This window comes from Talpa europaea (assembly GCF_964194135.1).
Source record: "Talpa europaea genome assembly, chromosome: 12".
In the NCBI taxonomy this organism is placed as follows: Eukaryota; Metazoa; Chordata; class Mammalia; order Eulipotyphla; family Talpidae; genus Talpa; species Talpa europaea.
This window is the reverse complement of record NC_140079.1, coordinates 30,569,686-30,587,490: the sequence shown is the minus strand read 5'-3', so window position 1 is coordinate 30,587,490 and position 17,805 is coordinate 30,569,686. Positions and strand designations below refer to the sequence as shown.

The 17,805-nt window shown below is 45.4% G+C and overlaps 1 protein-coding gene across 5 annotated transcripts in view; it reads right to left on the bottom strand.

Moving 5' to 3' along the window:
* Positions 1-4,639: 4,639 nt before the first annotated feature.
* NTM (neurotrimin) overlaps positions 4,640-17,805 on the bottom strand; it is a gene marked incomplete at its 3' end in the record, with an annotated part of 955,850 nt that continues 942,684 nt past the window's right edge. Inside the window, exons 8-10 of one of the 5 annotated variants that reach the window (XM_084248692.1) lie at positions 15,326-15,361; positions 9,828-9,860; positions 4,640-4,740 (exon numbers count right to left, since the gene is read on the bottom strand). In XM_084248692.1, the coding sequence (XP_084104818.1) occupies positions 4,640-4,740; positions 9,828-9,860; positions 15,326-15,361 (170 nt within the window). Of the gene's footprint in view, positions 4,768-9,827; positions 9,861-15,325; positions 15,362-17,805 lie in introns of all 5 variants that reach the window. The other 4 variants (XM_084248691.1, XM_084248693.1, XM_084248694.1 and 1 more) reach the window with 4 other exon arrangements.

The following is a 17,805-nucleotide window of genomic DNA, read 5'->3' as shown; positions in this document are numbered from 1 at the left end:
GGAAAATAAAAATAAAGACACAGAAATGAGGTGATTTCAGTTACTCACAGATCATGGGGACATTAATTTGCATGTATTGCTTTGGAGGCACATACAGTTGAGCACTCATAGAAAAAGTTTTTGAATAAACTGCAGAGAGAGGGCAGAATTGATGCTCTATAATGTCCTGACAGTATAGGATGACAAAGATGATGCTTCTATGCAATCAATTCCCAAAAAGCAAATACTGAACTAAGTTAGTGCTGGGATTTGGTTTGAAATAAGGAAAAAGTGCTGCAAAGAGTCATTATTTAGTGGCGGTCTCAGATACCACATGTGCTGATTCTTTTATGTTCCTGTCCGATGAAGGGTAAGTGGCTGACATGTGCATACACATTTGGCCAGTAGTGGAAATGGCATGTGGTGTCACCAACTGGGACCATCAAGTCCACTGCATCCCTCTTTTTGCATAGAGTTTTCTCCTAAAGGAAGAAGCACCTCAATGTTTCATCAATATAATATACAAAATCATGAAGTTTTTTTGCTGATCCCACCTCTTACATGTTTCATCAAACAAATTCACCTATTAATAAACCATTCCCCTGATTAATTAGTGTGGCCCGCTTCCTTCCTAAATTCAGGGTTCAGAGGCATAAGATAAAGACAGGGTCAGGCTAATGAAATATACTAAGCCTTAATCAAATTTTAGTGTTAATTCATTTGCTAACTTATCTCCAGCTTGAGGAACATAACTGTCATTCATCATCCCCATCATTATTACCATCCATAGTGACGAAAACAAACATTTGTGGTTCATTGAGAATATAGCGTTGTCGTTCCAACTCAGCAGAAGATAGTCCTTGGACATGTACTCATAACATTTCAAGTTAGACATCTGAATTCGATGTGTAGAAATATTGATGGGGAAAGATTTATCTACAGAAAGTTGAGAGCTGTTGCGCATCTGTGTGACTGTGTGAGCAGGTATTCTGTTAGAGGAAGATGAATGTACAGGAGTGTTTAGCTAGGGATTAAGGTTTGAGCATCTCTCACAATCTCCCTCTTTACATATGAGAGACTACCATGGGAAAAGGTCTGCCAAATCTAAATCTTCACCCACCAAGGACATCCTAAAGTCAGGGATGTTGGGAGAATCCTAAAGTATGACAGTGACTTATGCCTGAGTCTTAAAAGGTCTAGTACATTTGAGTTCCAGGCCAGCCTTTAGTAATGGTCTTTCATCAGGACCATCAATAATGGCCTTTTGCATCAAGAAAAATAACCACAGACATGATTCTCTACTAACCCTAATAAACACTGATGGTCCTTTCAGGCTTGTTTCTTGAAAATTGTTCTTATAAGCTCCTAATGAGGCCAACTCCTGAATTGAACTCCAAATCTGTTCGAAGGCCATTTCTTATGGGCTTCTGGATGCTTACTTTAAAAACTGAATGAAATTCAGCAGTTTTGGGCTCATGTAGCACACTAAGCAGTAGATGAGCAGTAACCCCTTTTAAGGCAGGATGGGTAGTTCTTCCATATGGTACATGGTGAGTTCACCAGCCATGGCAAAGTTGATTCTACAAAGTTGTGCCCTAGCATAACCAGAGCTCTGCAGAACCACAAGACCAAAGGGCCTGAGTTGATACACAGGTCAAATAAAGTCTTCCTCATCAATGCAACTTTAACAAAGCTTGTTGTGACTGACTGGTCATCCTAAGGAGGACATGATGGAATGTCTAAGGAAGCCTGAGTGAATAGAAAAGCAAATGCCCTTATTCAGATTTACATTATGTGCCATCGTCTTTTCCAGCTCCAGAAAATCCTAGAAATGTCTCTTTGCAGGTGCTTTGATGTTCAAGGTTAGCCATATGGAAATTACTGTGTTTAGCTCATTCTTCCAGTAAATCTAAATCTGCACACAAATCCTGTGGTCATTGTCTGAAAACATTCATGACACAGGAATGCTGGTAAATCACACCCACCCACTTTCATTCTAAGGATACCCAAAGCTCCTTGCCTTTAAGAGTGCTGAGCAATAAGGCAAGAATAACATCAATGTAGCCCAGATCTACCCTGTTGGCTGGCTGGTTCAGAACCATGAAGCTGGGGAGAATTTGGGATAACTTGGCACCTGAGGTGGGGATGGAAAGGCAGAAGAGCACAACGGAATTTGAAGTCCTCAACGTTTTCTCAATTTTGCCAGTAGCTGCTGACAATGAAATGGCCCCTTGCCAAACATTTCCTCCTCTTCTCAGGTGGCACTGACCTGGGGCATACAAGTGCATAGAGTAATTCCTGAGTGTCTCAGCTCTCTCCCCATCCCTGGCTCTCAATGAAACTTCAGCTACTTACTTAATTCCCAGAATCGGTCAGGTGAGGTTAGAACTATTTGAATGTTAGTTTGTATTAAAATCTACTTTTTTACATAACTTGGGGTGGCAGAACCCAAAACATTGGTGGGTGGCATTTGGGATTATTCAGTACCAACCTACCATGTTTCAAGTTTCTTTCTATTTGGTGACAGCTGTGTGACACTGCCTCCCAGATATAATCACCACCCAGAAAGCCATTCCTTAACCAGACTTGACACTGTTTGGCTTCTAGGAGAGGGATTTGGACACAGCAGGATGCTGCCAATCTCATTCAGGACCTTCTGAAGGAGCAGAGGTGAGATGCGGTCCCAGTGAGTCTCCTCCCCTTCCTTCTGTTAGATGGAGGAAGATGGTTTCCTGGACCCCTGTCTGTCATCAGGGCACCTACTGCAGAAAAAGTATGTGAGATCCCACTACACCCACTACACCCCCAGGAGGGGTCAAAAGAGCATTAAGGAGCTTGAGTCAGGAGCAGCCCCCTTCCAGGCTCTTCATACCTGAGCCGGCAGTTTCTGTCCCCTCACCCCCCACCTGAGAATGAGGTACCACACCAAGTGAAGAGGGACATGGAACACTTTTTAATGTCAAGTCAGAGACAACCCCCCTCCCTTAGCCCCCAATCCCACTTTCCCTCATCACATCCAGGACCCCTCCCCGAGGCCTCTCTGGTTCCCAGACTTCAGGGGAGGAAAAAAGTTTACCTAAAAACTGCATTTTCTTCTCTTTCATACACACGCACACGAAGGTGGGAAATTAAATAAAGTAAACCAAGAGGATTCAATTCTCCAGTGGTCCCAAAGGCATCAGAGATTCCCATAATGGGCTAAAGCAAGTGGTTATGGACTGTTTAGTTGGTTCAGTTGCTTGCTGTTTGTTAATGCCCGAGGCGTGATGGAGAAGCAGGCTGCCTGTCGTGGCCTTGGCCTCCGAGAGCCACACCTGGAAAAGATGCTGAGCCTGGTATTAGTGTTTGGCTTTTTCTTTTCACTTTTTATAAATGTCTCTGACATGTAAATAACCCAAGAAAATAAAAAGGCAGGAGCTGATTACACAATTACCAGTAAACTCTATCATCTTTTAGAAGATCAACACACAGCTAACGCCATATACAGCATGCAGTAATGTCTGAGCAAGGACCCTGCTGGGAAAGAAAATGGCTAGAACTCTAACAAAAAAAATATATGTATATATATACTGTATAATATATGTCATCAAAAGAAGCATAGCTAACAAACTCAAGATACAATGCGGCTCACCCTTCCATTTCTAAACAGCATGTAGAAGCATTGTATTGTCTGCATTAAATACCAGAATAAGGAGAAACCTGTAGCGCTGGTGGAGATGTTGGTTAAATTGTATGTGGTGGTTTTTGTGTGTGTGGTTTTTTTTTTTTTTTTGGTGGATGTGTGAAATCCTCACCGGGTGGTTAATGCCCGGTGCGTGGTCCACCAGTTGTAAACCTAGTTAAGAAATACACTACCACTACTTGTTGTTAATATTGAACAAACATACTTCTCTTCACCCCTTTCAGTTGTGTATTTTTTAGTTGTGCCTTGTTTTTGCACTAAGTTCTAGACTCATATCAGAAAATATAATTAATAAAATTAATAATGAATCAGAATTCCTTATTATCCAGAATGTCCATGTAGTACAACAACAACAACAAAAAAGTTTAACACTATCTTTTGTGACTGTTGATTGTGGGATTGTTGTAGCTGGCAGGCTGTCTTGTTTTGTTTCCTTTTTCTTTATTTTTTTTTTTTTAATTTTGCTTTCATCACACATTATAGTGGCACAGTCTACAAAAGGGCCCGCAGCAGCCAGTCTGGGCCTGCTCGACACACTCTGTGCTCATCTCAGGAGACGGATTGAATTGGGGATGGCCGACTCCAGAATTTTCCTTGATGGGGGCACATTAGTGGACAGAGTGGCTGAGCCCTCGCCCACTGGGCCACAGAGAGGTCACACAATGCAGCTTGCAGGCGGGTCCAAAGCCGGGCGCGCGTTCTTCCCACTTGGGAAAAGAAAGAAAACTCAGCTGTGCCTAAATATTTGCAAGGCCTGGACGGCGATTTTCGATTTCCTCTTACAACTTTTTTTCCCAAAGTATTCTTTGTTCCCCTCCCTCAAATTCGTGTCCCATTAGGCTCTGCTTCTCTGAATTGCATTTGATTATATCTTATTTAGAAACGGGAAAGCTCTTGCTGCTGTCAGAGTTGCCGGCGCTATTCTGTTGGTGGGTGCAGTGGCGGCAGCTTCTCCCCAGCGGGGCGGTGGCATTCACATCAAAACTGGAGAAGGAGGTGCAACACCAGAAGGGGTATCAGCCAAATGCAGCCTGCCCTCCTCGACGTCCCATTGTTCACTTCGCTGACGGCACCTGGGCCTGTGGGGAGAGCACATGTGTCATGAGCTGCCTGGTGTGACCGGGGACAGCACGCCTGGTCTGCTGTCGTGAAGCCTGCCTGTGATGAGACACCCCTCTAACTGGGAACGTTTGCTGTTCTGGCCCCACAGGTAGGGCTGCCTTAGAAATGCCTGCAGTTGCTTCAGCTGTGACCCCATGGATACACACTGTCTACTGGGGTGTCTTCCTTTGCAAGGAAAGAACAGGAGGCTCAGGTTAAAATGCACTGGTGGCTACTGCTCTTTTACTCTGTCATAAACATGCTAAGGTCACAGCTCAGGGTCGAGTTCAAGAAGAGGGTGGCAGATTCATTAATATCCTACATAGAACTTCAGTAACATAAGTCCCCTGTGATGTTTGCTCCATCATTCCCCCACTTCTGAACACAGCCTGTCTTATGAGTTCTCCAGCTGCTCAACCTGGTGTTCAGGAAAAGACCTGTGGACACAATGGTCTGCCTCCCTGCTGCTACAGAGCACTCTGTGGCCATTCTGTCAATCACTCGATCTCAGAGCAGGGCACAGGGCTTCTGCCTGCAGCACTTGGCCTCTTCCCCATCTGGACAGGGCAACCAGAGACACAGCTCAAATGTCACATGCCTGAAGGCCAAAATCAGCCACATGAAGTTGAAGTGGGAACAAGTAAAGAAAAGGTGGCCTTTTGCTGTGCATGGGGAAGCAGGGGTGATTTATGCGGACAAGAGGATGTAGACCCTGCCATAGCATGTCTGTGGGTAGGTGACGGATGGCATATTTCCCTAGGAAATGGCATATTTCCCTAGGAAGCGCACACCAACCTGGCCATTCTTTCCAATGGTGCTAAATAAAGGAGGCATGAAAACTATGAGGTCATAAAATTCTCCAGCAGCTTCCCTATCATTCTGAAGCATAAGCTTTCTGGTTATCTCGGCCTTGTAGCCAAGAACACCCACAACAAATGGAACTCCGATTCCTGAGTAGTATATGCAAGTTTGGATGCCTGCATGAATTAGGTAGCTAATAAACAGGGCACTTTCTCTGACTGGACTTGCTCGGCACGCTCTGTTGCACTGGATTTAATGAAGGCATAAAGCTCAGTAGTTCTAAGTCCACACCCTCACCGGGCGTGAAGGAACAAAGGCAGAACTCACTCACCTGACTTTGGTGCAAGCACCAGAGACATATGCGGCTGGTGTGGAACAAAATCAAACCAGATGATTCCTTATGGGATGATTCATTCAAGCTCTAGAATCTTGGCTTGGGAGCACTGACCATAGGGTTTTACTGATTAGACCTTTGGGTCAAATTGCTGATTGGGGGCCAGTAGCTAAACAGTCATGAGTTGGAATTGCACCACATCACCCAATCTCATGTGCGTGGTGTCTGGTTCACACTTTCCCCAAGGCCAGAACTCCTGGGCAGCGCAAGTGCTCATGCCAAGAGCCACAAGAGATACCCATTCTGCTCACCACTCTGCGGGGAGGTGAGCTTCTGGGTAACACAAAACTGAAGGCAGGCCTCTGCCATGAAAGGCCCTCCTTCTCTCAGCCTATGGAAATTCCAGGTGCTAAAGGTACATTCTTGAAATGTCCCTGATGGACTTGCATCTCCACTTGAGGCGCTTGTGGTTCCCATTGGTCACTAATTGTTAGTGTTGTCTACAATCAAATTAACAGGCTTCTATCTAAGCCACCACCAGGAACTCCCTCTTTATATTCAATTCCTGTTATCTATACAGTGTTTTTGGAATCCAATGGGAGCAACAGTGCTGAGCAGAGAGATTATGTTTCTCTCCTGTCAGGAAGCCCCTCACTCTGGACCAGTCCGAGATTCTTCAGACCAAGCCCCTCTCCTGTGCCTGATGCTGACTCAAAGACACAAAGGTGGTTTCTGAGCAAGTCTGCAGAAGCCAGGCAGCACGTGACAGCTGGGCAGCGTTAGGGACTGCATCCCACCTCCCCCCACACGCTGCAGTGATTCTAAATGGGCACTGTCTCCTGGCAAGCAGTGCTCCTTGCCAGATGACATCTCCTGGGGAATGGTACATTTTACCTTTTTTTTTTTTTCCTCTTGAACACACACACACAGCTTTGAAATCTGCTCCCCATTCATCCTTATGCACCCTCTCCCCCACCCCCAGTCCCTAACCCCATGGTTAAGAATATGCGCTGATGTCAAAGAGAAGGGAAAAAAATGCCAATTCCCTGCATGCAGAGGGTTTTTTCTTCCCTCTGCCTTCCCCCGTTTCAGACTGACCACCCAGTGGATCCTCTAGGTTAGAGAAGGGAGCATGCCACAAGCCAGGCATACAGCCCAGCAGGGGCCTGGTTTGGTTGCCATGGAAGGAAAGTCGGAAAACCTTGTTTGCAGTCCAGGGGCTCTGCAGCGCTACAAGGGAGCGGCTGTGAGCTAGCAAAGAACCTGCTTCATGTCACAATGGTGGCATCTCTGCAGGAGTCCTCTGTGGGCACCTGTTCCTTCTCATTGCTAAGCCCCTCGGATTCCTGTGTGGCTCTTTTCCCCGCTGGGAAGTGCCACAGAGAGCCTATAGGGAAGGGTCCTGACCAGTTGTGTCGGAAAACTCTTTCTACAGAACAAAGTAAAGGTTGCCTGGCACATCAGGACCTCCTCTTGCCAGTGTTGAAACTCTGGACAACCTCGGTGTCCTGTCCCAGGCCCACAGGGCTGGCACTCATGTCTGAGGCTACATACAGCCTCCACACTCACCTGCACTTCATCCATCTTTCCATGTCCAGGAAACCTGGCCTGGACAGAACTAGATAGGAGGCAGAGGAGGCAGGGAAGTCCTGCAGAAGTTGGAGGCATGCACACTCCACCCACCTTCTCAAGGAAGACAGTGCATCGGCCCTCCTTCCAATTCCAAAGTGTACCTATTGAAACTTCCCGTCTGAGGCCTTGACCCCCTCCAGTTTATTATTATTTTAAAGATTTATTTATTCATGCATACAAGACCTGGGGTACAGGCCAGAGGTGTGGGAGGGTGAGAGGATTCACCAGAGACAGGGGGGAACAGAACAGGCAGATGGACTGAAAACACTGCTGAAGGGAGCAGTGGGAGAGACAGGAGAGGTCTGCCGCACAATGTGGGTAGCTCCCTGGCTGGCTGGGGATTGAACCTGTGCTGCAGAAGCTGTGGACAGCTTCACAGCACTGTGCTCAACACCCTGCACCACCAGGGAAGCTCCTCCAGTTTATTCTTTATGCTAATCCCAGGCTGATGTTTCTACCATTGCAAATTGATCAAGCAACTAACTTATTTGATTCCTGAAGTCTTATCAAAATTTGATGGCAGAACACTCACTACATTTCATAATCTGCTGGCTATCTTGTCCCTTAGCCACTCTCCCTGCCATGTGCTCTTTGCCTTCTCCCTGCCCCCAACTCCAAGCACAGGTGTTGAAACACACACACACCACAACACACACAGTCTATGCCCCTCTGCCTAAAAACAACCTTCACCGAACTCACTCTTACTCTTTGTTCCAGGTTCTGGTCCAGCCTTCAGTCACCTCCTCCAGGCAGCCTTCCTTGAAACCCTGCAGTGTGTTTCCACAGCATGGTGTGCATCCTACTATTAACCTCCATGCCACTCTGTGTTATAATCTTTTTTGTTCCTCTAACATGTATATCCTCGCAGGATCTGTGTTTAACTTGCCCATGTCAAATATTTAATAAACATTTTTTTTGCAGGAAGGAGCCAGAAAAACTGTGACATGTGCTGAGATGCACATATTTCCTTTGTCTCCAGGTTTTCTTACTTTTCTGATTCCACTAGGAGAAAATAAAAGCAATGGAATAAAAACCTCTTTTCTTACCTTGTTGTCTGCTTTACTGCAAGATTATTGGCCTTTTTCTATTTCCAATAAAACTGAATGACATTTTCTCTCTTTTTCTAACCATTTCCAGTGAACATCCCTGAGAATTTCTGTGGTTGAGGGAATGTATATGCAGGGGTAGAATTGCCTGGATGAGGAAGTGGGGCAGCGTGCTGCAGGGGAAGGTGTACCAGGGCCATGAAGACACGTGTAGATGAGAGGAGGGTAATTATCTCCTGCTCTAACATGTACAAACTCAACCGTAGGGAACTTAGATGGCATTCCTAAGATTGCTCGACTTTTTTCTCCAAAAGTGATTTTCTTTCCACTAACACAGAGAGCAGCTTTGTGTAACCCGTGCATCTTCAGACAGTGAGGCCCTATCCCTGCCCCACTTGGGCACCTGGGAAGGTGTGGAGCCACACCTGCCGTCCACACCAGCCAGCATGTGGCAGGATGCCAGGAGAGGAAGACGAGCACCTTCAACCAGGTTCGCTGCATCCGGGATCGAGGCCTCTGGCAGCCTGTGCTGGTCACATGATAGCTCAGCTCATGTGCCCGGTGGCCCCAGCCACACAGATGAGACCTCTGTTCTACATGCAGCCCCGCGCCTCTCCACATTGACTGTATTTGCTGCCTCTATCTCAGTAGAGAGCTGTGGAGTCTACGTGACTGATTACCAGGACTAGGGGTCCCCGAGAACCGTGAAGAGTGTCGGTTACCTATTGGACACATCTGGCAGGGATGAAAGCCTTAAATAAGACACATTTTATTTGTGGCCAAGTGACTCACCAAGATCCTCCCCCTTCCTTCCATTTTCCCCTCCCATCCACCACTTTCCTTCCAGCTCCACGTCAGAGAGAGAAAGCGAGAACAGGATAAGCAAAGGGCAGCATGCAAGGCCAAGGTCTAAGAAGATCGTCACATTAAAGCTTCCATGTGCAAGGAAAAAGGCAGGTCTGGTGCAGAGGAGCCCAGATACAGGAGCTATTCTGGGCACTGACAGGTGCTCATTAGTGCTGCCAGCTAAGAGAAGTTAGACTTCCACTAGTGCAAGCTACCCGGGAGAGCAGGGTGTCTCCAGGGACCCGTTAATCTAAATTGACACCAGCCAGCCCAAGGTCAGGGAAGATTCCCACTGGGCTGTTTCCTGGGGTTAGCTCAGAAGAGAAGGCATCTTGAAGAAGGCAAAGAGTTTTACCTACCCCATCCCCACCCAGGCAGCAGCTGCCTGGAAGACAGATATACCAACCTTTCCAAGGGGTCAGAGCTGTAGTTTTCACTTCTAAAAGAAATTAAAAACAAGCCACTGTTAAGGTAGAAAGTAGTTGGGGGACTCAATTTGCTCTCAGCGGGTTTGGGACACTAGCTGGCGCTCCAGGCCCAGGCCTTCCTAGCCTACTGGTGCCTGCCCACAGCCCAGCCCTCAGTCCTTCACTTCTCTGGGAAGTCAGCTGCCTAAGGTTGGGCTGGGAAGGTTACAAAGGATGGTCAGATTGTATCACTGCCCAGAAGAGAGGCACTATGTCCATCTGGTCTCAGCAGGGGACCCGGGACTCTTTTGAGCCTGAGACCCCAAGCTGATGAATGTTTCTTGGTAGACCAACAGATTTTGGCCATCAAAGTCTTTAAGCCTTGAGTATAAAATTAGCCAATACAAGTGAATGACACTATGACAAATGGAATACTGATGTCCACGCTACATTAAAGATGTCGCAAGTTTGGTCAGATGGTGAGTTGCTCTGGGCACTTCAGAAATGCTGGTGAGGGAGCTTGCATGAGCCTGAGGACTTCTGGCTTCTGCAGGGGAGTCAAATGAGAGCCAGTGGGACAGACTGTGCCATCAATCTGGGGCAACCTGGTGCGGTGAGCTCTGCATCCGTTGCACTTGCACTTCCTGAGACCCCTTGTATAAATAATGGGATGCCTGGTCTTCCCTGCTGACTGCACCACAAAAATCCCATCTCACCCATTCTCAGAGGAAACCACAGAGCTGTTTCTACTGACAGCAGCTATCTCGACTGGCCTGAACAGTGACGAGCTCCAGTCTTTTACTTCCCTCTATAGCTAGCAGTCTCTGGTGTTGTTCACTCTGGGTATAGAGAGGATGGAGCATCCTTTCACAACATAAGCATATATCAAATCACCACGATGTACACTTTAAATATCATACAATTTTATTTATAAATTATACCTCAATATAGCTGGCAAAAAGAAAATGCTATTAAGGTCTTCTGCATCGAAGTGATACCTTCTGCAAAGGTTCTCATCTAGAAAGGGAAGACAATCTAGATATAACTCAACCTACACTCAACTAAAACATTTGACCACAATCAATGTTGAATATATCCTTGTGCATTCAAGTTCTCAATCTGTCTTTACAGGTGCCCGAGACATGATCTACCTCTTGATTTAAGTGGGCATTAGCTATGCTGAGAAGTCATTCTGAATATATAAAGATGTATGGTATGATCTAGGATTTTGCAACTCAGAGAAGATCCAATTTAAAGCCAGCATAGGAGAGAAAGTCAAGAGTGACATTGCCATGTTGTGTGTGCATTTGGCAAGGACAGTTCCTTGGAGCATTTTCTGGCCCCAAAAGTCACCCCAGAAGCTAAGATGGTGCTATTTTCATGAATTGCCTCATTTAACACCACTGAAGTGTGTCTGTCCCAAGGAGAGTGACTGGAAGAAGGAAGGACAATCTGAAGAGAGACTCTGATGGATAAAGCAGTCATAGCCATTTGCCCCAAACCACAAGGAGTGCAGGTGTGGGATACATCTGTGGGGTGGGAGCCCATAAAATGAAGGGGTTGCTGCTTTCAACTCTGCTGGAGAAGGACGTAGGGAGGATTAGATTTGATTGTTTAGCTGGTTTGAACTATCAGAAAGAGAAATATATTGAAAGTACAGTATGCTAGATAACTGAGTGATTTTCATGAATCAAAGATCTGAAAACAAAGTGGGCTTCATTGTTCCTATCCGGATATTTTTCCCAGAACCTCCAACAGGTTACTCAAAACAAGGTCAACACTCTTTAGCATCTACACAAATAAAGGATTCTGACTCTCATCCTTAACCTCTGTTAGAACTTACCCTTGGATTTTCTAGGTAGAAATGTTTCAACTCTTCTAGTACTAGAATGTCCTCTACCCTTGCTTATATCTCACCACAGTGTGGGGGGGGCAGGAAATTGGGGGGTGATTTATAAAGATATTCTTCATCTTCACTCTGCTAGATGCCCACGCTGCACCCAGCCCACCTGCTTGGATTCGTGAAAAGCTAACACTGCCATCTATGTCATGCTTGATGGATTTTCACTGTTGAATCTAGTTCCTAGAAGTATAAGCCTTGTGATTCTGCCTCCAAAAGGAGACCTCACCAGATGCACAAGTTCAAGTTAATTCTTGGCTATTGAGCAGGCAAACAATCCTTCAAAATCCAGGCATGTATTTGCCTCAGCTAATGCTTGATGGGATGTGTGATCTATCTGTTTAAATATTAATGAGATGATAGGCAGAGTGGGGGAAAAAAAATCACAACAAATAAAGAAAAGTGCAAGAAAAAAGAATCCCTCTCCCCAAGTCTCCAATCAATATCTGTGGTCAGTTCATAAATTGATCTTTAGGCCACCCATGTCCACACTTGCAGTTGCATTCCAAGCATGGATGTAATCACAGGGCTGCTGAGTCTTGTGATCAGAAAAGGACTGGTTTAACATTAGGATGGCTATGCTCTCAAAATCTTTCTAGAAAGAGGATGAGAAAATTTCCTTACTTCCTTTTTTACATCTTCTGTACTTAGACACATGTGCCATAGAAATAGTAACTGCCAGGTGGCTGGGCCTAATTAATGACCTTTAGTCCTCTGCAGGGAAGAACTGATCATCTCTCCTACTACAATTTTTTTCCCTTCTGATAAAGAGTTTACTTTAGTCCCCCATTCTTTAATAAGTTGGTTTGATGGTCACTGTGAGGTTCACAGACATTAATCAGCCAACCTTTCCCAGCCCACTGATACCATTGAATCTGACTTCATGCCTTAGAGGTAAAGGACAAAGAACCCATGGATGGGAAATGAACAGCCACTGAAGACGCTGAGCTTGCAGTGTGGGTCCCTGCATGCCTGTGAAGGATGGGGGCACATTGCGGAGCCTTTATTTATCATGGCACGAGTCGGGCACCACCAAATATTAATACGAGAGTGTGACATGCAATCCACTATCTGTTGTGTTTGCAAAAGGGGAACAGAGAAATACTTCAAGGGTGGCAGAAAATGCTGAGGAGGAATGAAATTCTCTTATCAGAATCTTTCTAGTCCATCTAGATATTGGGTAGCAAAATAACTTTGAACTTCTCTTAAAGCCAAGTGTTTCCTGTCCATTGAAAGTCATGCATTCCTATAAATCTGGCTTGGTATCTCTAAGATAACACGAGCATAAATTGGGGTATTCCCTGAGAAAACAGGTTGCTCTCCATTCATTTGGAAATTTGCAAAGGTGGAGGTAAAAGCAAAAAAATGATGTGGAGAAATGAGGGCAATGTTTCCCTAAGTGCAAAGTCTGTTTTCTCTAAAATGTTCCTTAGTTGTAGGAAAGAGTCTAGTAGATGCACCAAAGACACACTAATCAAATTTGGGGAGATGTCTAAAGTCTACAGCCTAGGCACTGACAGCCTAGGTCCAGATGTCTAAAGTCTACAGCCTTGGTACTAACCAGTTGCCCTTCCAAAGGGGTTGAGATGAGAGCATCTTGAGAATCGGCATCGGAAGTTGGCATAGAGCAACTTTCACTCAAGTTCATAGTAAACAGCAGTAGGAAGGGAAGTGGCAGCTTTGGCTCAGCAGGCAGAGACGGGCAACATCACCTTTCACTCCTGGGCCTCTGCTCAGGGCCAGCTGGTGAGGATTTTTTTCTGATGGTTTTGTTGTTGACTTTGGGTGGGACAATGCTCAGGTGAGCTAAATACTCATGGAACAAACACTGATGGAGTTCAGTTAAATACTAACTGCTTAGCTACCACTACCATTTTTAAAGCTCCTATTTCCTCTGAGAAAGAAGATCTAAGTGACCAGAATGTGCTTCATCACTTCTGGAAGCACATCCTAAAGTATCATCTATCTTAGCTCCAGTCTCTCACACTTCACTTTTACCATTTTTTAGCTACTTTTCTAATGCTTTCTATTTTAGATCTGTGAACATGCCTCGCACCGGGGTTCAATAAACCTCAGTTGAATCATAAGATGAACCTGAATGCAGCCATTGACTGCACTTTCCCCCTTGATTTCTTTGTTTCGTTTTCCTGTGTGTGGCTTATCACCATGGTGCTCTGCATCACCAAGGTGAATAATGCAGTCCTGCATCCTTTCATGATGAAAGTATTTTTCCTGCTCTGTCAAATAGCTTCCCATATAACTTATTCCTTTCATCTTCTTCAAGTCTCACGCCATCCTCCAATGATTATTTGCTTAGCCAGATGGGAATGGATGAACAGGATGGTGGTAGGGTGAGTGGGATGAGAAGGGTCAGGGATTGGGGTGGAAGGCAGGCAAAGCCATTCCTCTCATTGTCTTCAGAGCTGCCTTCCTGCTGGGCTGTCCTGTGGTCAGTACTACCTTACAGGATAAAACTAGGACACGCAGGCTCTTCTTTTATTCTACCACTTGGCCTGGACCCACTTCTTTCTAAATGCGTAATCAAGGTCTTAAATCTCTCATGCTCAGTGAGAGGGCCTGGAGACAATTGAAGGCCTGTGCAAATGGAGGCAAGAAATGCAGGAGTCACATATGGGGAGGGCTTGGAGGGGAAGGGGCTGCAGAGAAGAGGTCAGAAATGAATTAATGAGTCTCTGTGATGTTATACTAATGGATGTTCTTTCAGTTTACAAAATGATTCAAACTTTTACATAAGCATTCTCAGTTGAATGTTGGAAAAACCGTAAGGAAGAAAAGGCAGATAGTTATGTTTTATGGAGGAGAAAACTGAGTTAAATAAAGTTTGGTGATTTGTCCAAGAGCACAGACTACTCCATGCCAGGCTCTGAACTAGACCTTGGTGGCACCACGCTCCAGGAGACAGCTTAGTAACTATGGTGTGCCATGCTCTACCCACCTCCCCTGCAGAAACTGCGTGTGAGCCAGCAGATGTACCTTGTGCTTGCTTCTATTGCTGAAGGGACTTATCGACAGGACTCTTGATCTGAAAACTTCCCACTAGTTCAGACTCTGTCAACCTTTTGTCTTCACACAGATTTCTGGGCTTTGAGATGCTCATGTCTCTATTTCTTTTTCCCTCCCATCCCTTACAGGGAGTGTGGGTGGCAGAGTGGAGAAAAGAGAGCTATCCTTATAATTTCACCGTTCCCAGTCATATCTACTGCCATCCTCTGGGCAACTTTATTTATTTTTTTTCTTTTTTCTTTTTTTTTTTATTAATTATTTTTTTTTAATTTTTTAATTTTTTTTTATTTTTATATTCCCCAAGCAATTGCAACCCCTTTATTTTGAACCCAATCCCTCCCCCCCCACCCTCCTCCCCTCATAAAGTGTCTCTGGTTCATAGTTGTTTGTTGATTATGATTTTCACTTTCTTCTAGATATTCATTTTCCTGGTCCCTTATTTAAGTTTTCTAGATTCTCTGGGCAACTTTAAAGTAGGAGCCTCAGGTAATGCACAAGGAGGAAAGGGATTGGGGGAGAGGGAGATGCTGGGAGGAAGGGAGGGGAAAAACATAAAGCAAGGGGGATACTGACCTTGCAACAAAGTTGAGCTTGTAGGCTCATTTAGTTCTAAATCGGGTGAGGGACATACAGGAGAGAAAACATGAAAACAAACACATATATTATATACAGTAGCTATATATTTGTCATATATAGTTTGTATAATGCCTTTCACAAACATTTCTGGAGGAATGGATAAATAAAGACACAAAACCAAAGGTGGCGAGACAAGATGCAGCATGAGAAACACTAGAAGCTTGATGTTTCCATGCCTGGGAGCGATGGTGGGGAAGTGAGCTGACCACTGGTGCACTCCCCAGAGCAGGTGGATTAACTCTCAGCTCTTGCTAGGCTGGGATACTGACTTGGCAAGGAAGGACCAAGCTCCCTTTCCAGATGAGATTTCTGCCCCATATCCTCAACCCCACTGTTTCATTTGGGAGACCATATTCAGAACCTCTTATCCCATGGTGCCACAATAGGCACCAGGTCTTCCAGGGAGCCACCATGGTTCTGGACTGTAGCAGCAGTATTTTCTGAGTCCCCTGAAACCTTTGCAGTCTTAGGGATCAGATGCCCAGAACTCTGTTTCTTCTTCTTTTATTATTATTATTTTTATTTTGTACATTTTTACATCATTTTTTTCATTTTTGCACAATGTATGCATTTTCATCTTGGTTATAGTCTGCTTCTTCTTGATAGGGGGCCACCCCAGCTGGTTTATGTACCCTCAATAACAGTGACCACACAGGGGCAGCCATCCAGGGCCAGGTGTTGGTGTTCATGTCAAGTGGAGATGGTGCACGTCAATGTGTGAATTGGTGGGAAGATGATGATAATTTAGCTGGATTTCTGTGCTGCTCTCAGGGAATGACTTCATAACAAAATTTGCATACTCACATGAAGGTTGTTTTCTAACCTGCGCATGGCCCTAGTCAAGAGTCTTTTGAGGATGAGAAATTACACGAATCACTCTTCTCATAAATGTGTGTCACCTTAGTGATGGTGAACTCCACTCAATTAGGAGTTTAGAGGATGTGATGATGCTTGGCCTAGTCGAGGCTACAGTCGAAAAGATTAACGCCCATCTTATATATTAATGGGATTTCACTAGCTCCATGGAACCATGTCATGCATGAGGCATTTCTGTGATGGCACGCCTTCAAAATGACCTCTCAACTGAGGCTACAGTATCGGTTTCTGTTTGGTTACATTTGGAAAATGTTACAAGCTTTTTCTCCCTTTTAGAGTCTTAGCATGATGTAAAGTCTTTGGATGTGCTGTGTTGGTAAAGAACACCCCTGTGAGCGCAATCATCTTTGTTTGACCCAGACTCTCTGAACTTGTTTGAATACACACTATCACTTTTTAATATAATTTTTAAAGAGCACTGGACTCAAGAAAGACGGCAATTGCAGGAATATCCCAAATGAAGCACAGGGGGAAGGCCGATGTGGAGGCAGAGGTTTTAATTGCCACACATGGGTCTGCTGAAAAGAGATCTATGCCACATGCTTCACTGCCTTCCTTGTCACAAAAGTCAGCTATTTTGCTCTTAAAGTTTACTTTGTCTCCCTATTCTCATCTTAAGATGGCTTAAAGAGACGAGGCCAGGGAATTAGACTGAAGTGATAAAGCCAAGAGCAAAACCATTTCACGCATCCCAATCAGAGAGCAAGGAGGTTAAAGGGAGAAGCAGACTGTTTATAAGAATGAGGACTGCTGGGATGGAGAGCAGGGCTGGGAGGGGTGGGGTGGGGGAGCCATGGGGAGCCTTGCATTTGCAAGGCAAGAGAAGGGGTCCGTTTCTTTCTAATCCTGGCCCTTCTGTTCCTGCAGACAGACACCTGCCAAAAAGCCAAAAAGGCCTGACAAATGTGAGGGGCAATTATGACTATCCCTCTGTGAGAGATGTCAGACAGATCCATCACTCTAATCACAGCTTTGCCCATTCTGAGCTACCAGCTCTGGGATCAAGGGCAGCCTGCATCTCCCCAGCCCTCTTGGATAAAGCAGGGCTTTATTTATGTGCTGGGTAGAAGGTGGACAGAATGTGATTTGAAAGCAGAGCTGGGTCAATGGAGCAGCCAAGGTGTGCTCTTCTGGGCAAGCACAGTCCTGCCATGGAGTGGGTAGTGCAGGGGCAGAGGGCACAGGACTTGGAGCCATGGGACTAGCTAAAAGTTCTCAGAAGAAAAGGAATGTACACTCTTGCCAATTATCTGCTAGTGCCCTCACCTTTCCCTCACCGCACACAGGAGTGCTTGTTAAATTGGGGGGCTGGGGACTCCACCTGAAAAATCCCAAGAATGTGTTGGGGTAAGGAGGGTTGCCTCAGAAGCAACTGGGGCTTAAGGTGTGACCTGTGGGGAGAATCTGCATCTAAGGAGCAATGAAGCTGTCACTGTACTACCAGAGTCCTGCCCATTCATACACGTCTGCACCCGGCTCAGCACCAGGGTGCAGAGCCACCCCAGTCCTCCACAGAGCTGGCATATTTGCTTCCTTCACTT